The following is a 24,741-nucleotide window of genomic DNA, read 5'->3' as shown; positions in this document are numbered from 1 at the left end:
TTATTTTGAAAATATTTCCAACAATCCTCCACTATTTTCAAAATACATTCTGGTTAGAATAAAAAAATTTATACATAAATGAAGATGTCTTTTGTACTTGAACCTTCACATAGTGAAAATACATTACAGCTAACCAGAATGGCATAATAGACATGTTTTGAACTAGCGATTCTATACGATTAGCCGGATATATCTCACATATAAATTATCTTCTCTTTGAGTAGTTCATAAAAGCCGATATGTGGATTGATCTTGTGTCTATATCCTGGTTTCATGAGCGCTCTCGTGACAAAGCCTAATTCACATAGGAGGTGGTACCAACCCAAACACTCATATATGTAGACTTATCGAAAGTGTTTTGTAACTAAACACTTTAACATAACCATGTTATAAATCTATTAAGAGTTTATTGCTCATGCATCATTTTTGCCCTACAAGCCAGAACTAGCTTGAGAGTCAAAACATTAAATATATGCAAAGTTCATAGAAATTGTAGATTCATGTGAAGCAGAGATTATGTTTTGACCTATCTTCTTAAAAAACGGACAACCAAATTCCATGATGTGAAATTCCAATTAAAAAAGAGAAGGCGTCAACTTTGTATCATCAATCCTGCTTCTTACCATCTAAACCGTTTTGATAAGTGCCTTCTTTACCATCTATAAAAAAAAAAAAATAGCGACGGATGGGGAGGTGAGCAAATAAAAAAAGATCAATCAAAAACCCAGTTTATAGAACCCCCAGATCTTCAAAATTCTAGATCCTACTTTCAAAGGATGAAACACAGGTTTATAAGAAATCAAGATATATAATACAACGTGTATCCAAATAGATTGATACAAATAATTGTAAAAATGAAAAGTTCGAGGAAATCCAAAAAACTGCTCACGTTTTCAAAAGAATTACGAACAACCCAGATGGATTGGGATCATCGTAAAGCCATACACGCACTAAGATTTACAGGTTATCGAAATCGAAAAGTTTCCCACAATTTTTCAGAAACCCTAACCCTAGAATCGAAATCAAGAAACACAGAGGCGTAAAATTGGAAAAAATCCGCAGAGGAAAGAGTGAATCGGACTAAGAAAGATTAAATTAAGAGATTTGATCGAGGGATCGGTAGGAATCTAGATCGGAATTGCAGTGAATGGGATGAGGAAATGGACCCAAAAGATTTACGGTTTTTTAAGAACATAGCTTTTGGTACCAATTTTATAGTTTCTGTGATTCGAGGATACGGTATTTGATTCAGGACGCCGAAAAAGAGAAAAGTGAGACACTGAAGGAGTCAAGAATCAAGATCATAGCTGCACAATTATGATGTTCTTCCTCATCAATGCTTGGAATACAATTCATCAACAGCCCATTTGATAACTCTAAGTAACAATAATTTTTTACATTTCTATGAACGTTGCAACTCAGAGCCCCATATGAATTCGAGGTAAATTCCAAATCCAACAGTTTGCATAGTGAGCAGATAATCTGATATGAATTATCAAATTGCAACTCTCTTGATAAGAAATTGAGACAGATGCTTTGAAAAATTTGAACTTTCTGATTATAATAGCAGATTAAACCAAACAACCGATGGAAGTGGTTTTTGTTTTTCTAGCAAACATGTAACAGACAGACAATTATAACTTGGAATACAATAATATAAGGCCAAACATAGAGCCTCTTACTTTCACCAGAATTATACCAATTATCTGACTACCATGGGAAAGTAAGAAACGATGGAAATCATTAGAAAAAATTATAAAGAATAAAACTGATTGCCTCCGACTATGACTCCTTGACCACAACACTGGCCGCTCGATCAGTGCACCTCTTCTTCTATGCCACAGCTGGCATGTCCTTCAGCCATGGATCCAGGGGCTTACCGATCGAGTACACAATGAAACCGATATCGCGCAGCTTATCTGCGTCAACAACATTCCTGCCATCAAATACAAAAGCTGGTTTCTGCATTTTATCATAAATCCTCTTGAAATCAAGAGCCTTGAACTCATCCCACTCTGTCAGAATGCAAATACCATGTGCATCCTTTGTTGCCTCATAGGCATCCCAAACCACGGTGACCTGCTTCACAGTGGTGGGGCTCATTGGCTGGAGGTGAATTGGATGGTCCCAAGTAAACTTGTCCATTGTGAGGTCCCTCTGGATCTGGTCTTCAGTGACCTGTGGATCGTATATGCTCAGTCGGGCCTTGTCGCCCAATAGCCCCTTGCACACATCAATGGCTGGGGTCTCCCTTGTGTCACCAGTATCTTTCTTGAAAGCAAAACCCAGAACGGCAATCTTCTTATTTGAAACCGTGTTAAACATAGAGGCAACTACACGATTCACAAAGCGGTTCTTCTGGTAATCATTGATCTTGATTACTTGTTTCCAGTACTCTGCAACCTCAGGAAGGCCATTGCACTCGCAGATGTAAACCAGATTCAAAATATCCTTCTGGAAGCAGGACCCGCCAAAGCCAACACTAGAATTGAGGAACTTGGGTCCAATCCTTGAGTCCTTGCCTACTGCATATGATACCTGTGTTACATTTGCCCCGGTAGCCTCGCAAAGAGCTGACATGGCATTAACTGAGGATATTCTCTGGGCCAAGAAGGCGTTGGCAGCAAGCTTTGAGAGCTCTGCAGACCAGAGATTGGTGGTCAGTATACGATCCTCAGGGACCCACTGAGCATAGACATCCTTCAATGCTTGGATGGCCTTCTCGCCTTCTGGGGTCTCCCGGCCTCCAATGAGGACCCTGTCTGGGTTAAAAAGATCTTGAATTGCAGTCCCTTCAGCAAGGAATTCTGGGTTTGACAGAATTTGGAATTGGATTCCCTTGCTGTTGTGCGTCAGAATTTTCTCAATTGCCTCAGCGGTTTTGACTGGGACTGTTGATTTCTCAACTACAATTTTGTTAGATTTTGACACATCAGCAATCATGCGAGCTGCACTCTCCCAATATGTCAGATCTGCAGCCTTTCCTGCCCCAAGACCCCGAGTTTTGGTTGGGGTGTTGACAGAGACAAACACTATATCAGCCTCTGAGACGTGTTTCTCCACATCAGTGCTGAAGAAGAGGTTTTTGCCTCTGCATTGCTTTACAACACCATCAAGACCAGGCTCATAGATGGGGAGCTGGTCACTGTTCCAGGCTGTGATCCGGGATACAGATATATCCACAACAGCCACCTCAATAGATGGGCACTTCAGTGCGATTACGGCCATTGTTGGGCCCCCAACATATCCAGCACCAATGCAACAGATCTTCACCATTTTGCTTTGCTACTTTGAAACCTGATGAAAATGTTCATAAATATATCAGAAACAGATAAACCCATATCCAGATCTCACAATTGAACAGAGGGGAATATTTTCCTTTTTCATACATAAATTTCTGGATGGTAAGTCGAGCTGAAAGCTCCTTACTATCTCATATCTACCATTTTTCCATTATAACCGAAACATAAATAAATCCAGTTTCAGACCTCATTCCAGATCAACCCTTTTGAGCCACTGATGGATCTCGAGAAGGATGAAGGGAGGGCACTTGTTAATACATAAAAAATTGATTCCTTTCCTAATACCGCGAATCTTAAAAGTAAGGACACTTCGAAATGATTGCATTGACTAGATTTCCTTAAATCTTAAAGCTGAAAGCTTGATTTTCTGGCTGAATGAAACAGAAACTATAGGGAACACTTGCATGTAACGGTAACGTAACACTATTTGCTGTGAACCTAACCAATTATGAAAGAAAGTATTACCAGAGCTGAAGAATCAGATCTAACCCAAATCCAGAATGACCAATGTTACGCTCAGAATAGAAATGAAAGTAACAGATCAGCCGAAACATAACCAAGAAAACGTATTGAATTGCAAACAATTCCATATTACCAACCACATATTCCACCAGATCCATAGTCAAAAATCCGATTAAACACTCGATGGGCACAAAAGTAACCCTAATTAAGAATAATAGTTATTACGGCCAACGAATAATAGATCACGAACAGAAATATGAAAAATGAAACAGATCTGAGGATTAGGAACTTAGACATTAAACCTACGACCAATTAACCAAAACATAACATATTAGAGGCCGAACATTCGATACAAATCACCGAAAACTAAGGATTTAGAATAAAGTTCGTATGATTAGAAGAGAACGCGATTCAAAACAATTGAATATACCTGAAGAACGTGGGCTCGACTCCTCTCGCGCTCTGAGAGTTGAGTTTTGTGAACGAAGAAGAGCGGGGATGTAGCTATTATATACGCGACGCATGTCCAAGACTACCCCTGGGCTCTCCCAAAAGGACAGGCCAGTACAGGGGTTCTAATGCGGAACTTTTTAAAGGTATTTTGGGTAAAGGTACATCTCAATATATATTATTTTTTAAAAAAATAATATATATTTTTTTTCTCTTCATGGATTGAACCAGAACTTTCTTTTGTAGGGTTATTTTTTCTGCAATTATGAATAATCCATGAGAAAAAAAAAAAACATATTTTTTTTATTAATTTAGTTTTGTGCTCTGGGACTTTTTAAAGGTATTTTGCATAAATTTGAGTTATGCTTTTATTATTGGATGTTTTTTCTTTAGGATATTAGCATTGGTCTATGCATATGTATATGCAAAATCATATTTGCATAATATGACTCTAAAATCCTCCACATTGACTTATGCATATTCAAATATTTAGCTACTTATGAACAGTACTTATCCAAATTTAGATAACCACTATTCACCTTATAAATAATATTTTAATTATTATTTGTCTCTCCTCTCACTCTCTCTCTCACAATCCTTTCATTTTCCCTCTCCTTCAACAACACAGCAAATATTCACTTGCAAATTCATTTTATTATTATAATATGTTATATATATTTTTTTCATTTTTTTTTCATTTTATTATATTTTTAATATAATATAATAAAAAATTATATTATTGCATTTGTATTATTAATGTCAAATATATGTAGTAGATGCTAATTATAAAATATATATAAAAAATTTGATTTTAGCAAAAAATTAATAATAATAAAATATTATTTATTTTTTTATTATTTTGTCTCAAATATGCATAAGCTAATGTGAAAATCTTACTTAAATGGTAAAATGGATATGCAAAAGAGGTGATTTTGTATATGCATATGCATAAACCAATACTAATGCTCAGTATGAATGCTTTTGTTATTGGATGCTATGTTTCGTTGCACATTACTTCATTTTATATTTCTCGTATATGTGCTATTTTTTTGGCACATATTCTATATTTTGTTTAGACTATAGTTGATTTACATTCTTCTTCAATCTCATGTATAAGACTAATTGCTTTGTATATTTCCATTATCAAAGATCTCTTGACTAGTGTGTTGTTATCATTTTTTTTCTAAATTTGTTGTAGGTGTTCTTAGTGGGATCACCATGGAAATTCCTCATCTTCAAGAAAGCATGCATTCTTTCTCTTTGTATTTTCTTGTCCCCAGTGAATATACAGTGGTAGCTACTGCATTGATAGATGATGCTAATGACATCCTCAGGGCTCGAGCACGGACTGATTCCCCTAATGAGCTAATTTTCTGTTGGAGACCTCCATATAATGTCCATGTCATTGGGACTGCATGAATTGTGCATTGGCTTTCTTCCTCAAATCTTCAACCCCGCCTTCCACTTAAAAATGAAGTCTCTCTCTCTTTGTGTTTCTCACAAATGTATAACTTAAGTCTATGTATTGGTTTGTAAATCCATGTCTGAAACATTTTTTTTTTTTTGTTCTTGTCAAGAGTTTCCTTTAATACTTAATCGTGAATAAGTCACCACTTTTTACATGTAAAAGAAATTGATTGTTAGATGATATTATTGTTCCAAAACCAAATTATCAAGAATCTATGTAAAAATCAATGTGATTCATGTTGAACATTGCTTTGGTGAATTTTCTTATGAATTGGGAATGGATGCAAGGTGACGTAATGCCCAACAGAAATTTGAAACTCTTGAAATCGTGGCTGCTTGAATCAGGTCTTCGTGAGGAACTTTTACCCTCATCTAAAAGCCCCTAAGGTTTTGAGATAAAGCATGCAGGATGAAGCTTCTCTTCAAGTTTAAATTAAAGTTCACACGTGATTTTCTCCTAAATTGTTATGAAATGTATCACTATCCGTATCCAAAAAAGGATTTACCAGATTAAAAAGCGCATTGGTCAACTAAAAATAAACAAAGTACAACGTTCATTTAGATAAAAGGCAAAAAACAAGCCATCTATTTTGGTTCAATACATTCAAGAAGAGGATAGGCAGCTGCTTAACAATTTCAGTTTCTATGGGAGATCACCCACAACTCAATTTGCTTCACTCTTCAATCTTTTGATGTTATAACAAGCAACCCCAATGCACCAATAAGGGGGGCATCCAAACAAACAGAGCAAATATAACATAATATTGCCCCTTCATTAATCAACTAGAGAAATGTAGTTTCATTACAAATATGGAGGAACCAGAAAAATGGAGCAAATATACTATTGGTCCCTCCCAAAAAATTGTAGCTTCATCACAAAATATCTTGCAACTCCAAAAATGGAGCAAACATACCATTGGACCCTCCTCTAATTAATCAACCAGAAAAATGAAGCAAATATACAAAATCAACCAGATATCTTCCAAAAGCATGGGGTCTTCCAATCACCAAAACTGCATCATTTATGATTAATTTCTTAGATCATTATCCTGATCCAAGAGATGCAATCCTCTCCATTGCACCTAAATGAACAAAAAGTCACTACTAATATCTAAAAAAAATCTAAAAAAACTAAATATGATATTTCACGTTGAGACTACCTGCATTATAGGAGCACGCGATCCAATATGAAGAGCCTCTGTAGTGTATACCTGATCAACATGTGTCTTAAGAGGGCATAAAAAATGTTAAAAGTGGCAATGCACTTAACAAAAACATTCGAATTGCCTATAATGATACAACACGTTTGAAAATAAGGGAGATGCATTGTATATGAAAGAACAAACAAATATAGAAAAAAATACCATAATGTAGTTTGAAAATAGAACATCAATAACTGTTAGAAGCTTCAAGAAGAGAAAAATATGTTCCACCAAGACACACTAACACAAAAAGAAAAGAAAAGAAATCTTGGCAAGGTCTATTGCTTTCAACCATATAAGGGAACACATTCAAGAAATGAAGACAGAATGCAAACCCAGAAAATCAGTAAATGATTACCAGTATCACCATAAGACCTAGGTATACAAATTTCTCTCAAATCTAGAAAAAGGAAAATGGAAAAAACATGTTACCATAAAAATCATATTTTCACAAAAACTTATATTTCCATAGAAATCAAACACAACACATTATGTCACCAACACAAAACAGACTATGGAAGAAGAAACAAAATAAACACTTACAAGTTGCAACTAAGGAAATGTGTATACCTAAAGTCTTAAAAGGAATAAGGTTTTTTTTTTCTGTATACCTAAAGTTTTAAAAGGAATAAGCTCTAATATTTATGTTTGGAATTCGCAAATTGAATTCCAATTAAGATGACAATAATAAGAAACAAACTGAACAAGAGTAGTTAAATGAGATGCCCTTTCGCCTCTAAAGGACAATATGATAGGATTACAAACACATGCATGCAGCTGTCCCAAGCTGAGTATTAATTATTTAAAATCAATATTCCTTGCAGACAATGTCTGATTCTCTAACATGGGCATTCTTTTCAACTAGAATTTTACGTGCACAGGTAAACCTCTACATATAGAAGTTGATTAAAGATAAAGGTTAGTGGTATCCAAGTACCCACATATCTGTATGCAAGAAGATTAAGGATTACGTTAACAAATCCTTTCTAAATCAAAGGCACAATCTTCAGCTGACTTATTATACCAAACTATAAATACAAGAAACAAATCTCATCAACAAATTAACAATTCCAAAAAAAAAGCAGTCATTGTATCTAATCGGAACTCTAAAATAAATCAAAATAAGAAAGGAAACATAGCCTTTGGCCTAATTTGTATACCCATTTGGGTTTCTTTCAATCATATGTCCTAAATCCTGTAAAATGTAAATGCATAGATGCGTGTAAAGAGAGAAATACAAACAAGAAGTAAGAGAGGAAGAGGAGAGAGCAGAGAATAAATCGGTCTTCACTTACCTTTTCAAATTGTGCAATTAGAGGATGGGCAGGGGGAGGGTTGCTCAGAGAGGCGGCGTCGTCGGTGGCGGTGGGCAGAGCAACGACGCGATGCAGGCAAGGGAGGAACTTTTTCGCTTGGAGCAAAGTCGAATGAATTGGGGAAGAAGAAAACAGTAAGGTGAAAACGAATGTTTTTATTTTCAAATTTAGAAAAAAAAAAAAAATTACAAACAGTACAGCCACATAGGGTGTGCAAAGTGTGCACCCCTACAGTGGCTGACCCGTAGAAGGACTCAAATTGTAAAGCAAGAGCGCGCGTGCGCACACAGACGTGAGCGAGCTTCCTGAATGGTGCGGTGCGCAGTGCTATCTTGTGTTCATGTGGTGGTGCATGTCGATGCAGAGCATATATTCATTTTCTACTAGGGAAATTATTAGAATTTCTTACTCGGCTGTTGAATTTTTAAGAAAAATTATATTTGCAACAAGCAATGTCGTGTAATTATTTTTTAAAAAGTGAGTAAATATGAGATTCACATAAAAAATTTAATTTTTTAATAATGAACCTCGCTCTTTTAAAAAATGATTGCACAGCACTTATGTACTTCACCACTATTTTTAGCATTACTCGAAAAACACTGATTTGCGCGTCTAGCCAGGGGTGGAACCACATTACACATGGATGGTTGGCTTCCCATAATTTTTTTAGAAGGTGGCTCTACAACTACCGCTGGGGCTCCCACTAGTTCATTTTGTGTGTGTGTGCTTTTTTTTTTTTTTTTTGGCTTTTTTCACATGTATTTTTTAATATTTTTAAATTTTGTTTAAAAAAATTTATAATATTATTAAAAAAATACTTATTTAATTATTAAATAAATAAATCAACGGTAGCCCTTAGCGGGAGCTAATAATGTTTTTCAAAAACCTTACCATGTAACATGTACCTAATTTTCTTGAAGGTGTACACAAAATAAGATTATTTGTCCCCCAGACAACTTTTAGCGTATTAATGACATTGTGAAATATTTCTATTTGTTAACAACTTCTCAGTGCCTTCGTATCATTTTTTTTTCCTCTACAATTTTACTATATTTGTATCTATTTTTATGTCATTAATAAAATTACAATTTCTCGTGATAGTTTTTTCACATCTCAGTGGCCAAGAACATTTCTTAGTCTCTTTTAACAATTTTTTTTTTTTTAAAATTTTTTTCTTTGGTGCCTGTGCAAGTAGATACAAAACCTAAGTTCTTTCAACTTTCTTGCTCTATTCTCTTTGAACTTTTCGTTTTGTTTTGCTTTTTATGGGCCCGTAATTTCCAACTAGAAAAAAAGTTAAAAGAAGGGTGAAATAGAATGGTAGGGTAGATTTGGGAGTGAGATGAAAATTTTATATTTTGTTTTAGTATTTAAAATATTATGTTTTAGTATTATTATTGTATTGAGATTTGAAAAAGTTAAATTAAAATTTGAAAAAATTGAATTATTTATTATATTTTGTATAAAGATTTGAAAAATGTATAACGATGAGATGATATGAGATGAAAATTTTGTATCTCATCCCACTCTCAAACCTGCCAAGATTATCTTTGACTGTTGAAATAATTTTGATTATTTTATTATTATTTAAAAATTATTTTATTATTATTCATGGATGACAGATGATTTTAACCTTATTCTTTTATCTCTTGTAAAGCCTATTTTCAACCAAATAAAATAAAAAAATCACCTTTTGATGTGTAATCCATAAATAATATAGTTTGGTTCCTTTCTACTTAGTGAGAAAAGGTACTGACAGAGAGTATACAAGTAGAGGTACACGTGGGAGAATGGTTTCATGTGCGTTAATGTAATGACAACACGATAATGATTGAACCTTGTAGGGTTTGGTAAAGTACGACTGGCAAACTTCAAAACTAAGAATTATGACTCCTTTGCTTCAGAAATCAGAAAATGATGAGGAGTGTATTCCAATCCAACGCTAAAATTAATAGAGTTTTGGATTCAAAACTCATTTTAATTTATCTTAATCTATTTTAATTTATTTTAATTTATTTTATCTCATCATTATAATTTTTTTAAATTTTTATATGAAATATAATAAATATTTCAACTTTTTTTAAATCTCAAAATAATTTTCTCAAATTCTCACATAAAATATAATAAATAATTTAACTTTTATTTTACTATTCACAAAATATTTCAACTCAGAATCTAAACTTCTCCTAAGTGTGGAAAAAGTTAAAAGAATGAAGTTTAAAATATCTTGTTGCCCGTGATGAAAGAAAGAAAAGAGGGCTATTTTGACCTTAATGAGATATTTTCTTGATATTCAAATATGGCAATCTAATGGAAACTTTGATATACATATAATTAATATAAATATATATCAATAATGATAAAAGACTAACTCGGAAATTTGGCAAAACCCCATTATCATTGGTACATTTTTTTAAGTAAAAAAAGGTCAAGAAGTTGAGTAAAAATATTCTGATTCTTATTTTTTTAATTGATTAAATATAAAGAAAAGAGTCACTGCAATGATAAGAACTGCTACAGTTACAAATAGTTCTTACAAAAAAATTCACTATCTGACATAATTTTATATAATTCGTTAGATTTATTTTATAATAAAAGTAGATTTATAATTTGATATACTATATCAAATCACGTCAGTTTGTGAATTTATTTTTGTAAAATCTCTTTATAAATAAAACATTTCTATTTAACAATTCATAAATTACATTACAAAATCCAATCCAATATATGATAAGGTATTGCTTTTCCTTTTATGCTTCCTCCAACATGGAAAATGAATTTTTTTTTTTTTTTTTTTGCAAAAAATAATCAAATTAGTTCTCTCCACCGTGCAGATATTCTAAATGGTTATCAAAATCCACTCCAATTTTTTCTTCGATCCTCAAAATATATCCAAGTTGTTCGTCATTAAATAGAAAAAAAAAAAAAAAAGGCTTTGGTTATTCAAAATAATGTCCACGTGTGGCAACCATTCATTGGGCAGTCAACAGAACCCACCGCACCATACCATAGATCAGGGAGTACCTGAGTACCTCCGTTCCAATTTCATTTTTTTCCCTATTACAAAATGTCAAAAAAAGAATATTCGGTGTAAGTTACAGAAAAAATGGGGAAATTTGGCAACTGGTATAACCGTTCTTAATCAGATCTGATGATCACCGCTAGAATTGTCTTGATCAGCGAATCGGACGGTCAAGAATCAAAACAAGATTCAAATGGCTCATCAAACGTTGTTAATCGTGAACTCATGAAAGTAATAATAATAAACACTAATTAAACTGAACACCGATTTTCCTTTGGGACTTTCATCCAACGGCCTAGGTTTTTCCATCAGATCATGTTCTTAGGTATGAACGCCACACTGAAACCAACAGTCAGCATCCACTCCAAATTTCCATTCCTTAATTTTTGTCTTGCTCTTATGGAACACAAAAGGCTCCAGAGGACCAGCCGCCACTCTTTATTCTTTGTGATTTCCTTCACAGTTAAAAAAATCTATTCATCATTCCAACTTTCATCATCTTCTAATCATCCCATGATATGACATTAAATGATAAGTTCACAAGTAAAATATAATAAATAATCTCCAATCATTTAATGACACATCATAGAATGATGTGATGATGATGGAAGTTGGGATGATGAGTAGCATTACTCTATTGATTTTATTTTATGGAATGTTGAGTCTGCAGTCACCTATGCCATGATCAGAATCTACTAATATTTATATGAATTTATGTCAAACTATTTTCTTTGGGAATGAAGCCAAGATGAGATCTAAGAGCATTCATATTGGATTCTTCATAAAATTTTCTATAATTTAGCTAAAAAGTACATTTCCTAAAATTTTTTTATAAATTTTACTTATCTTTCAAAAATCTTCTACATCTCATTCCCCATCCATATCTCTATTCTATTAAATAATATTTCTCTATTATTTCTTTATTATTTTTTTCTCTCACTTCTATTTACAATCTTAACTACTAACTATTTTATCTTATTATCTTCCTTCTTTGCAAATATCACATTCTACTAAATAACACTATCATTATAGTCTAATAACAGCCCCCTCCACCGAAAGATACGAAACACTGCAAATGAACCAACAAAAGAACAAATTAATGAATGTATAACCACAAACAATGATAAATCACATTCCATAACAACAAACTCCACTAAAATGGTCTAAAAACCAATGACCCTACAAATTCCATAACCACTTCATCCACCAAATTATCTTCAAAACCAATAACCCCACAAATTCCATAACCACTTCATCCACCAAATTCTTCTCAAAACCAAAAACTCCACACATTCCATAACCACAAACTCCACCAAATTTTTCTCAAAACCAAAAGCCCCTAAAATCTTTGTGATTTTTTTTCTTGAAATTATTGGCATTTCAACAGTCAACACAGCAATGAGAGAAACAGAGTAATTAAAAAAAAATAGAAAATAATTTTCCATAACTTTCTCGACAACCAAACAACTCGAGAGAGTCAAAATAATACAGAGAAATCAATGACAACGCATGTCATAAAAATGAGAATCGGTTTCCTCAACAAAGCCCAAAACCTCAATCTAAATAAGAGTGACTGTCGAAAAAAATTGCAAATCAAACAGTAGACGATTCCATGGTGTTTCTCGGCAGCCAAACAAAGAAAAGAGCCAAAATAATACAAAGAAATCAATGGCAACGCAAGAACAAAAATGAGAAGCCGTTTCCTCTAACAAAGCCCAAAATCATAAACTGAATCCAAGTGAGAAAAATCAAAACAAAATGCAAATCAGTGAAAGTGAGCCATAACTTTCTCGGCAGCTAAACAACGAAGACATCGCCGAGCCAGAAACAGAGTTGAAGTTCTTGTATGCTTACCTTGATCATGGCGTCAGGAGGAAGAAAAATGGGAATAGAGAAACATAGAAGGAGAGATATATTCAAAGAAAATTAGGGAAAATAAGGGAAGAGAGAAACGGTTTTGATTTTAAAAAATCCGAAATAAAAAACTTACAAAAATTGCCGATAGAGGTATGTACTGCGTTCGTTGGTGTTGCGAGAAAGGGGCCAACCGATGGAGAGGGTTTTCGCGGGATGAAGAAGACGCCGTATAAACAAACCGCAAAATGAGGATTGGGATGGAGAGAGTTTCTCTCCAAAATCTTAAAATAATCCCTAAATTATGGGGATGAGGGAGAAATGCAGAATCGGATGGGGATGCTCTAAGAAAACTTTAACAAGTTAAATTAAGATGTTGCATCAATCCTGAATTGTTTTTTCTTTTAAGGTGTTAGCAGATGGGAGATTCTAAGGATTTTCTTTGTTAGTAGTGACTTCAGAGAGGTATTAACAGCCTGGCCAACATGGCTCAGAATCTCAGATCCAGGAAACATGTAGCCGGCCCTCCTGAGTACCAAGTTGGCTGGATCAGCTTCCATGTTAACCATATACAGTTATATAGTGATAAGCGTTTATATTTTTTTAAAAAAAAAAAAGTAAATATGAGATTTATATAAAAAATTAATTTTTTAATAGTAAATCACACTCTTTTTCAAAAAAGAAATGTACAACACTTGCACAATCCATAAATATATCTAACATTAAAAAAAATATTATTTCTCATTTTTTTTAGCTACTATTCTTTTTAATGATCGGAAATAAAAGAACACTTTTTATTTTCAGATCGGTTTTTCCTCGAATTGTCTTTCTGATGGAAATAAGTTTTCTTTTCTGATCATTTCAGGAAACAGAACTTGTCTGCGAAAGAGATGGTGGCCTTAATGTCATTTACGCTCTTAATGCGAAAAAGGAAACTAAAAGAAAAAGAAAAGAAAATTCCAGGGACAAATATTTTGGATCATCTGGAGCTCATTGGGAGAATATAGCTGTATATTGTTGGCGGAAGTACCTAGGAAAGCTTAATACAAGACATTGGCAAGGATTTTTGGCATTTGTCATGCTTAGTAGCCGTCCAGACAGCAGAGTTTTAAGCATAGGGATAACACGCATAGTCACTGATAAATAAATCAATAGCAAAACATGACAAAAATAATCAATTTGACCCAGACGAAAGGAAAAATCCCAAGAAAGAGCAAGGAAAAATCCCAAGTATACGAGACATATACAAGAAAGAGCATCGTCTGTGCGTGCTACAAAGATTCATCGAAGCCCTTTGGCATTCAGAAATGAGTCACATGCCATTCTCAAGCTAATCCTGATAAAGATAAACAGAAATTGGTTTTTGCAGATGAGTGTTCTGCATGATGCTAACTTCAATGCAAAATTTCTTAGTATTTATTTGACACTCACGGAGATCAATAATTTCCTGGGAATATACTAAATGGTTCTACATCTCCCAACGCGCATATGGTCTTACAAAGAAAACTGAATTAGCCATCTCTTTGAAATTTTGTATAAAATTCCATCCGACCCTTGAAAGGAATGGAACGAGTGATGCCCAAGATGACTAATATGGTACTGAGAGAACCAGAGGGAACAGTCAGTTGTATTTGATAGCTGTCTTCTGATGGGGATAAGAGAACCAGAGGAAACAATCGGCTGCATTTGATACTTGGCACCTGCCATCATGCAAGATTCCTCAAAGGAAACATCTTCATCCAAACTGCATATGGGTAAAATCAACTCTTGCCCACCTACCATTCACTATTGCAAGGCTCATAAATGTATGATGGAATGTGATCAACCACTCGACTATTTTCTAGGATGCATCTTCAAGTGTTTCATTCTTCACTGGACTCTCTAGCATCAATCCTCGCATCAGGTGGACCACAAGTTTCAACCCTGTCCTGCTGACACTCGTATGATGTGCAGGAGTCATCTTGAACATCATCCTCACCATTACTACAGGAAATTTTACCACAAAGCTCTAAATCAACATCACCACGACAATCACCAACGGAATTACTAACATGTGTCCCTGAAATATCATCTATATATCCTTCATCCTCTTCGTCTGATCCAACCCTGCAAGTTACAATGTCAGCACCATCTTCACAATCATTCACCTCTTCCCCAACCTCAATGTCTTCAAGGAAATCAATTTGATCTTCCTGATAATATACGGCAGCAGCTTGATCAAAAGGAGACTCCACCACAGAGTCTTCATCTTCCTCTAGTGGTTCGAGTTCACTCTTCAGCCATTCATCATTGTCACTATCAACGTTTAGCGGATCAAATCTATTCTGCTCAGCACGTTTCCGAACTACAAAGACGTTGAAATAATAGCAAACAAGATCCTTCTTTGTCCGAGAAGGGAAAACTGCCAAGAGATGGTCCCAAAAGTTTTTATCCAATGAAGCAGGGTTAGAAAGGACAACCTCATGGAAGGCCCGTTCTTCCTCTAAAGTCCATTTCTTCGCAACCTCCTCTCCCATCTCACCAAACCCCAACTCCTCAAATATCTCACGGCCAAGATTTTCCCTTAGCTTCTCTCTGACTTCCATTACATGTTGTCTCACGCACCTTACAGAACCCTCATCAAGGCACCTACAGTCATGTCTGGTTTGGCCACTTTCATAGCAAGAGTTTGTAGATGCTTCAAGGTCAGGCATTGGAATAACACATTTACCCATCAGCAACTCATTAATATCATCAATAAAAAGGCCTCCATCTGACTGATCCAGATGTGAAGAGTTATTCAGAGGCTGTACACCCCATTCTGGAACAAAAGCTTGATGCTCTGGTCCAACAGAAACAGGCTTTGTAGGAGGACAATTGAAAAGGGATGAATAGAGCTCATCAGAGTGATATAAAGCTTTTAGCTGGTGTCGAGGTTGAAAAAATTCTGGAAAAAATGATAAATGAGCTGCTGCCTCTGATCTAACATCAGCTCCAATAATTCTTTCGTTAACCCACAAAAAATTGGAAATGCTGCCAGAAACACCAGTTTCTAGTACCTTGGTCTCGTTTGAGACTTCAGTGGCTGAGTCATTTACAAGCCTGCCTTCGTCTTGAAATTTAGTAAACTTGGCCCCACCTTCACCATCTTCATATGGGAATTAGGTCAGGTTTAAAACTGAATTGAAATATAAACAATAAACCGTGGTGGCATTAATCCTGATGTGACTGATGAAAGATATGCAAGTGATAAGAAATTCAATGAGAAAGGTCCAGTGCAAGTTTATTTGTCAGTGGAAAAAAAGATATATAAAGATTTTTCAAATAATTTTACCACAAACAAAGTCACAGCCACGACCTGTTGTTTGATTCAAAGTAACTATATATGTGAAAAAACACAAACTGCGTCACCATTTGTTTGTTGCTAAGTAAATAATTTTGTTAATAGAAATCTAAGCAAAGCCCAAGTACACAAGATTCCTTACTCAAAATCCATCTAATAACACCAACCCATGTATCAAGAACTTGTAATGATTTTTTTTTTTTTTTTTGGATCTTTACATGGTGTGTTTGTAAAAGGAAAAAAAAAAACTTGTGCAAGCAATTCTAAATACTTCAGTATCTAAGGCAACTTCGCCAAGTTGTTATATGCACAAAACTATCAAATGCATATTATTTAGAGCAAGACCAGTTGGGATGACACAAAAAAAATATATAATTTTCCCTCACCAAGAATCTCCAACAACTTGAATGAAAATATCAACCATATATTACCTGTTTGGGGCTTCTCAGGAGCATTGATAGAAGAGACCGTGTCGGTGTCGATAGTATGAGCAACCTGACTAGCATGTTCCTCCAATCTTGGTTGCTTAGAAGCAATATCATAAGAATCCTCGTCAACAAAAGGCCGCTTCTGCATCATTTTTGCCCTGCAAGCCAGAATTAGCTTGACAGAGTCAAAACATTAAATATATGCAAAGTTCATAGAAATTGTAGATTTCATGTGAAGCAGAGATTAGTAAACCGGGTACTTTAAAATAGGAAGAAAATAATGATTTCTTTTTTATTTTCTATTTTTGGGTAAATCAAAACTCTTATACCTGTGACATCACTCCCCAACTCACAATTTCTGGGAGAAGGAATGTCATTTGGTCCAAGTACCATGGTCAATAGAATTAACTTCCAAGACAACAAGGTCTGGTATTTAATTCAAGCTAACGTATATTTCAAAAAATCAAATAGGGCAGGTTTGGAGAGTGAGATGAGAATTTTGTGTTTTGTTTGAGTGTTTAAAGTATTATGTTTTAGTATTATTATTGTATTGGGATTTGAAAAAATTAAATTGTATATTATATTTTGTATGGGGATTTGAAAAAGGTGTAATGATGATATGAGAATTTTGTGTTTCATCCCACCCCCCAAACCTGCCCTATTCAAAACAATCAGAACAAAAATGCTATAAGAAGCTAAATAAGAAACCTTATATTTTCCAATAGGATAAAGAACTGAGATTTACAAATGCAAATATGAAATGATAATTATAGTCGGCCAGTATGATTTAAGGGGTAGCTAAATACCACTAAAACTCTAGAGCTGACACTGACATCACGAAACCAAATATAAGTTTAAGTTCAAGCCTAGATTCAATTGATGTACATCTTTATGTTTTGACCCATCTTCTTTACTTACAAAAAGAATGTTTTGACCTATCTTCTTAAAAAAGGGACCACCAAATTCCATGATGTGAAATTCCAATTAAAAATGAGAAGGCGTCAACTTTGTATCATCATTCTTACTTCTTACCATCTAAACCGTTTTGATAAGTGCCTTCTTACCATCTAAATATAATACACACCAGCTGGAATAATTATCCTACACATGCTACAGTTTATGGCTACAATTTCCAGAGTTATCCACGAGAACCAATTCCCATTAGTAGTCCACAAAATATTTAATTTCTTGACTTAATATATCCTTTCCCTATTTTCTGAAAATCAAGTACGCTAACTCATTCTGATCAAAATATTTGAAACATTACAAACAAAGAACATATTTGAATGTCGTGTATCGTTTTCTTTAAGTCTATTTCGTTCCTTTTTCTTTCCAATATAGATTTTTTCTGATGCTTAATCAGTATTGCAATTATATGATTTGAACTTATTTTTACTTAATAAAAATAAGCTCCTACATTAAAATAACAAAAATAACTTTTACTAAATTAATAACAATAAAATTATACCTCAGCTGCAAGCTCTGGTGTAACCTGGAGAATTACTGAAAAAGAAGAATAGCAACGGATGGGGAGGTGAGCAAATAAAAAAAGACCAATCAAAACCCAGTTTATAGAAACCCCAAATCCTCAAAATTCTAGATCCTAGTTTCAAAGGAAGAAACCCAGGTTTATAAGAAATCAAGATATATAATACAACGTGTATCCAAATATATTGATACAAATAATTTAAAAAATGAAAAGTTCGAAAAATCCAAAAAACTGCTCAAGTTTTCAAAAGAATCCGGGGAATTACGAACAACCCAGATGGATTTGGATCATCGTAAAGCCATACACGCACTTTGATTTACAGATTAACGAAATCGAAAAGTTTCCCACAATTTTTCAGAAACCCTAACCCTAGAATCGAAATCAAGAAACACAGGCGTAAAATTGGAATAAATCCGCAGAGGAAGGAGTGGATCGGACTAAGAAAGATCAAATTAAGAGATCCGATCGAGGGATCGGTAGGAATCTGGATCGGAATTACAATGATTGGGATGAGGAAATGGACCCAAAAGATTTACAGTCTTTTAAGAACATAGCTTTTGGTACCAATTTTATCGTTTCGGTGGTGATCCGAGGAAACGAACATTTGATTCAGGACGCCGAAAACGAGAAAAGTGAGACGACTGAAGGAGTCAAGAACCTGAAGAAAATTACGTAAGATGACACTCTGGAAAAAATGGGATTTCCGGACAGTGGGGTGGGGACAGCCCAGGAAAATCACGAAAGATGATCCTGTCATGTTAATCTCGTAAAACTATCATTCTCTTCGGAAATTATTATTTGAGTAATGCTATCACGTTACTAATTTATATCATTTATTTTATTCTCTTATATAATAATGCGGTATGATATGATTTATTAAAAAATTAAAAACATATATATATTATTTTATTTTAAATATATTTTTTTAAATTTTTTAATAAGTCACGAGTTAGTGGTATAAATTAAAGATATAATATTATTAGTCTTGTTATTTTCTCAGGTAACTAGAGAGTTACTATTCATATACAACTTTAATATAATTATTATTAATAAAAATTCACTTTAATTTAATCACATCATCTCAAAATTAACAATTAAAAAGTATAGAATAAATTCTTATTTTAATCATAATTATCTAAAAATTATAACTCTATTTTTTCAACGGAAGATAGCTTATATCCTTTGTTAAAGTTTGATCCAATATAAGAAAAATCTCTTAGTTTTTTTTTTTTTTTCATTTTGAGAAAGGAAGATCTATGAGTTGATATGATTTAAAATATAAATTATATTATAGAGTTTGAATATTTTATAAATTAATAATTTTAATAGTTGAACAATGCTAATCTTACGATCTTATTTTATTGCCGAGCCAATGTGGGTTGGTGTTGCTGAATAAATAAATTTATCATCTCCAAACTCCTTATCTTTAATCAAGATCATAGCTGCACAATTATGATGTCCTTCCTCATCAATGCTTGGAATACAATTCATAAACAGCCCATATGAATTCGAAGCCCCATATGAATTCGAGTTAAATTCCAAATCCAACAGTTTGCATAGTGAGCAGATAATCTGATATGAATTATCAAATTGCAACTCTCTTGATAAGAAATTGAGACAGATGCTTTGAAAAATTTGAACTTTCTGATTATAATAGCAGATTAAACCAAACAACTTGGAATACAATAATATAAGGCAAAACATAGAGCCTCTTACTTTCACCAGAATTATACCAATTATCTGACTACCATGGGAAAGTAAGAAACGATGGAAATCATTAGAAAAAATTATAAAGAATCAAACTGATTGCCTCCGACTATGACTCCTTGACCACAACACTGGCCGCTCGATCAGTGCACCTCTTCTTCTATGCCACGGCTGGCATGTCCTTCAGCCATGGATCCAGGGGCTTACCGATCGAGTACACAATGAAACCAATATCGCGCAGCTTATCTGCGTCAACAACATTTCTGCCATCAAATACAAAAGCCGGTTTCTGCATTTTATCATAAATCCTCTTGAAATCAAGAGCCTTGAACTCATCCCACTCTGTCAGAATGCAAATACCATGTGCATCCTTTGTTGCCTCATAGGCATCCCAAACCACGGTGACCTGCTTCACAGTGGTGGGGCTCATTGGCTGGAGGTGAATTGGATGGTCCCAAGTAAACTTGTCCATTGTGAGGTCCCTCTGGATCTGGTCTTCAGTGACCTGTGGATCGTATATGCTCAGCCGGGCCTTGTCGCCCAATAGCCCCTTGCACACATCAATGGCTGGGGTCTCCCTTGTGTCACCAGTATCTTTCTTGAAAGCAAAACCCAGAATGGCAATCTTCTTATTTGAAACCGTGTTAAACATAGAGGCAACTACACGATTCACAAAGCGGTTCTTCTGGTAATCATTGATCTTGATTACTTGTTTCCAGTACTCTGCAACCTCAGGAAGGCCATTGCACTCGCAGATGTAAACCAGATTCAAAATATCCTTCTGGAAGCAGGACCCGCCAAAGCCAACACTAGAATTGAGGAACTTGGGTCCAATCCTTGAGTCCTTACCTACTGCATATGATACCTGTGTTACATTTGCCCCGGTAGCCTCACAAAGAGCTGACATGGCATTAACTGAGGATATTCTCTGGGCCAAGAAGGCGTTGGCAGCAAGCTTTGAAAGCTCTGCAGACCAGAGATTGGTGGTCAGTATACGATCCTCAGGGACCCACTGAGCATAGACATCCTTCAATGCTTGGATGGCCTTCTCGCCTTCTGGGGTCTCCCGGCCTCCAATGAGGACCCTGTCTGGGTTAAAAAGATCTTGAATTGCAGTCCCTTCAGCAAGGAATTCTGGGTTTGACAGAATTTGGAATTGGATTCCCTTGCTGTTGTGTGTCAGAATTTTCTCAATTGCCTCAGCGGTTTTGACTGGGACTGTTGATTTCTCAACCACAATTTTGTTAGATTTTGACACATCAGCAATCATGCGAGCTGCACTCTCCCAATATGTCAGATCTGCAGCCTTTCCTGCCCCAAGACCCCGAGTTTTGGTTGGGGTGTTGACAGAGACAAACACTATATCAGCCTCTGAGACGTGTTTCTCCACATCAGTGCTGAAGAAGAGGTTCTTGCCTCTGCATTGTTTTACAACACCATCAAGACCAGGCTCATAGATGGGGAGCTGGTCGCTGTTCCAGGCTGTGATCCGGGATACAGATATATCCACAACAGCCACCTCAATAGATGGGCACTTCAGTGCGATTACGGCCATTGTTGGGCCCCCAACATATCCAGCACCAATGCAACAGATTTTCACCATTTTGCTTTGCTACTTTGAAACCTGACGAAAATGTTCATACATATATATCAGGAACAGATAAACCCATATCCAGATATCACAATTGAACAGAGGGGAATATTTTCCTTTTTGCATTCATACATAAATTTCTGGATGGTAAGTCGAGCAGAAAGCTCCTTACAATCTCGTATCTACCATTTTTCCATTATAACCGAAACATAAATAAATCCTGTTTCAGACCTCATTTCAGATCAACCCTTTTGAGCCACTGATGGATCTCGAGAAGGATGAAGGGAGGGCACTGTTTAATTCATAAAAATTTGATTCCTTTCCTAATACCCCGAATCTTAAAAGTAAGGACACTTTGAAATGATTGCATTGACTAGATTTCCTTAAAACTTAAAGCTAAAAGCTTGATTTTCTGGCTGAATGAAACAGAAACTATAGGGAACACTTGCATGTAACGGTAACGTAACACTATTTGCTGTGAACTTAACCAATTATGAAAGAACGTATTACCAGAGCTGAAGAATCAGATCTAACCCAAATCCAGAATGACCAATGTTACGCTCAGAATAGAAATGAAAGTAACAGATCAGCCGAAACATAACCAAGAAAACGTATTGAATTGCAAACAATTCCATATTACCAACCACATATTCCACCAGATCCATAATCAAAAATCCGATTATACACTCGATGGGCACAAAAGTAACCCTAATTAAGAATAAAAGTTATTACGGCCAACGAATAATAGATCACGAACAGAAATATGTAAAATTGAAACAGATCTGAGGATTAGGAACTCAGACATTAAACCTATGACCAATTAACCAAAACATAACATATTAGAGGCCGAACATTCGGTACAAATCACCGAAAACTAAGGATTTAGAATAAAGTTCGTATGATTAGAAGAGAACACGATTCAAAATAATTGAATATACCTGAAGAACGTGGGCTCGACTCCTCTCGCGCTTTGAGAGTCTTGAGTTTTGTGAACGAAGAAGAGCGGGGATGTAGCTATTATATACGCGACGCATGTCCAAGACTACCCCTGGGCTCTCCAAAAAGACGAAAGTGAAATTACAAGAGCACCCCAATATGCTCATATGAGCGTGGAAGAGTCAACTACGTTAAAAGAATGGATTACAGAAGCAGCAAAGCAACTACACCTTCAGCTAGCTGTTGATAGATTATTCCTTCTTTTTCTTCTCTCCACGCGTTTACCACGCAAAGCAATGCGCTGTAAACTGTAAAGCAAGAGCGCGCGCGCGTGCACACAGACGTGAGCGAGCTTCCTGGATGGTGCGGTGCGCGGTGCTACCTTGTGTTCATGTGGTGGTGCATGTCGATGCAGAGCATATATTCATTTTCTACTCAGTAAATTATTAAAATTTCTTACTTGGTTGTTGAATTTTTAAGAAAAATGATATGATTCTTCTGTCTCTTGTAAAAGCCTATTTTCAACCAAATAAAATAAAAAAATCACCTTTTGATGTGTAATCCATAAATAATATAGTTTGGTTCCTTTCTACTTAGTGAGAAAAGGTACTGACAGAGAGTATACAAGTAGAGGTACACGTGGGAGAATGGTTTCATGTGCGTTAATGTAATGACAACACGATAATGATTGACTGAACCTTGTAGGGTTTGGTAAAGTACGACTGGCAAACTTCAAAACTAAGAATTATGACTCCTTTGCTTCAGAAATCAGAAAATGATGAGGAGTGTATTCCAATCCAACGCTAAAATTAATAGAGGTTTGGATTCAAAACTCATTTTAATTTATCTTAATCTATTTTAATTTATTTCAATTCATTTTATCTCATCATTATAATTTTTTTAAATTTTTACATAAAATATAATAAATATTTCAACTTTTTTCAAATCTCAAAATAATTTTCTCAAATTCTCACATAAAATATAATAAATAATTTAACTTTTATTTTACTATTCACAAAATATTTCAACTCATCTCTAAATCTAAACTTCTCCTAAGTGTGGAAAAAGTTAAAAGAATGAAGTTTAAAATATCTTGTTGCCCGTGATGAAAGAAAGAAAAGATGGCTATTTTGACCTTAATGAGATATTTTCTTGATATTCAAATATGGCAATCTAATGGAAACTTTGACATACATATAATTAATATAAATATATATCAATAATGATAAAAGACTAACTCGGAAATTTGGCAAAACCCCATTATCATAGGTACATTTTTTTAAGTAAAAAAAGGTCAAGAAATTGAGTAAAAATATTGTGATTCTTATTTTTTTAATTGATTAAATATAAAGAAAAGAGTCACTGCAATGATAAGAAGTGCTACAGTTACAAATAGTTCTTACAAAAAAATTCACTATCTGACATAATTTTATATGATTCGTTAGATTTATTTTACAATAAAAATATATTTATAATTTGATATACTATATCAAATCACGTCAGTTTGTAAATTTATTTTTGTAAGATCTCTTTATAGATAAAACATTTCTATTTAACAATTCATAAATTACATTACAAAATCCAATCCAATATATGATAAGGTATTGCTTTTCCTTTTATGCTTCCTCCAACATGGAAAATGAATTTTTTTTTTTTTTTTTTTGCAAAAAATAATCAAATTAGTTCTCTCCACCGTGCAGATATTCTAAATGGTTATCAAAATCCACTCCAATTTTTTCTTCCATCCTCAAAATATTTCCAAGTTGTTCGTCATTAAATAGCAATAAAAAAAAAAAAAAAAGGCTTTGGTTATTCAAAATAATGTCCACGTGTGGCAATCATTCATTGGGCAGTCAACAGAACCCACCGCACCATACCATAGATCAGGGAGTACCTGAGTACCTCCGTTCCAATTTTATTTTTTTCCCTATTACAAAATGTCAAAAAAAGAATATTCGGTGTAAGTTACAGAAAAAATGGGGAAATTTGGCAACTGGTATAACCGTTGTTAATCAGATCTGATGATCACCGCTAGAATTATCTTGATCAGCGAATCGGACGGTCAAGAATCAAAACAAGATTCAAATGGCTCATCAAACGCGCCACACACAAGCCCTACCAAAAAAAACTAGCCGTTACTAGAGCGCCCCTGTAATCTCAACGTTCCTATTTTTCCTCTCCCCTCTAAAACCC

General features: G+C 34.7%; 4 protein-coding genes across 4 annotated transcripts; all 4 read right to left on the bottom strand.

The window, feature by feature from the left end:
* Positions 1-1,488: 1,488 nt before the first annotated feature.
* LOC108988034 (UDP-glucose 6-dehydrogenase 1-like) lies at positions 1,489-4,287 on the bottom strand. Its single transcript, XM_018961129.2, has 2 exons — positions 4,195-4,287; positions 1,489-3,297 (listed from the first exon to the last, which is right to left on the bottom strand). Exon 2 carries the CDS (start codon positions 3,274-3,276, stop codon positions 1,834-1,836), a length of 1,443 nt encoding a protein of 480 aa, XP_018816674.1. The 5' UTR covers positions 3,277-3,297; positions 4,195-4,287; the 3' UTR covers positions 1,489-1,833.
* Positions 4,288-6,652: 2,365 nt separating this feature from the next.
* LOC108987967 lies at positions 6,653-13,635 on the bottom strand. Its single transcript, XM_035689466.1, has 4 exons — positions 13,549-13,635; positions 8,179-8,427; positions 6,842-6,907; positions 6,653-6,763 (listed from the first exon to the last, which is right to left on the bottom strand). The coding sequence occupies exons 1-4, from the start codon at positions 13,633-13,635 to the stop codon at positions 6,710-6,712; spliced, it is 456 nt and encodes a 151-aa protein (XP_035545359.1). The 3' UTR covers positions 6,653-6,709.
* A 604-nt stretch (positions 13,636-14,239) lies between these two features.
* LOC108988035 lies at positions 14,240-19,099 on the bottom strand. The gene is made up of 3 exons (XM_018961130.2): positions 18,294-19,099; positions 16,829-16,983; positions 14,240-16,202 (listed from the first exon to the last, which is right to left on the bottom strand). The coding sequence occupies exons 2-3, from the start codon at positions 16,974-16,976 to the stop codon at positions 14,938-14,940; spliced, it is 1,413 nt and encodes a 470-aa protein (XP_018816675.1). The 5' UTR covers positions 16,977-16,983; positions 18,294-19,099; the 3' UTR covers positions 14,240-14,937.
* An 840-nt stretch (positions 19,100-19,939) lies between these two features.
* LOC108988033 (UDP-glucose 6-dehydrogenase 1) lies at positions 19,940-22,671 on the bottom strand. The gene is made up of 2 exons (XM_018961128.2): positions 22,551-22,671; positions 19,940-21,645 (listed from the first exon to the last, which is right to left on the bottom strand). The coding sequence occupies exon 2, from the start codon at positions 21,622-21,624 to the stop codon at positions 20,182-20,184; it is 1,443 nt and encodes a 480-aa protein (XP_018816673.1). The 5' UTR covers positions 21,625-21,645; positions 22,551-22,671; the 3' UTR covers positions 19,940-20,181.
* Between the last annotated feature and the right edge of the window lie 2,070 nt (positions 22,672-24,741).

Source organism: Juglans regia, chromosome 1 (assembly GCF_001411555.2).
Source record: "Juglans regia cultivar Chandler chromosome 1, Walnut 2.0, whole genome shotgun sequence".
Lineage (NCBI taxonomy): Eukaryota > Viridiplantae > Streptophyta > Magnoliopsida > Fagales > Juglandaceae > Juglans > Juglans regia.
The sequence above is the reverse complement of the archived record's forward strand: the minus strand, read 5'-3'. Positions and strand labels throughout refer to the sequence as shown.

Bases quoted from the DNA above. Each gene is read 5' to 3' on its own strand.
- LOC108988034 (XM_018961129.2), bottom strand. From the start codon at position 3,276: ATGGTGAAGATCTGTTGCATTGGTGCTGGATATGTTGGGGGCCCAACA.
- LOC108987967 (XM_035689466.1), bottom strand. From the start codon at position 13,635: ATGGAAGCTGATCCAGCCAACTTGGTACTCAGGAGGGCCGGCTACATG. The intron at 6,908-8,178 runs GTAAGTGAAGAC...TGCCCTCTTAAG, and splicing joins TAATTGCACAATTTGAAAAG to ACACATGTTGATCAGGTATA. The intron at 6,764-6,841 runs GTAGTCTCAACG...TTGTTCATTTAG, and splicing joins CGCGTGCTCCTATAATGCAG to GTGCAATGGAGAGGATTGCA.
- LOC108988035 (XM_018961130.2), bottom strand. From the start codon at position 16,976: ATGATGCAGAAGCGGCCTTTTGTTGACGAGGATTCTTATGATATTGCT. The intron at 16,203-16,828 runs GTAATATATGGT...TCCCATATGAAG, and splicing joins TCCTGAGAAGCCCCAAACAG to ATGGTGAAGGTGGGGCCAAG.
- LOC108988033 (XM_018961128.2), bottom strand. From the start codon at position 21,624: ATGGTGAAAATCTGTTGCATTGGTGCTGGATATGTTGGGGGCCCAACA.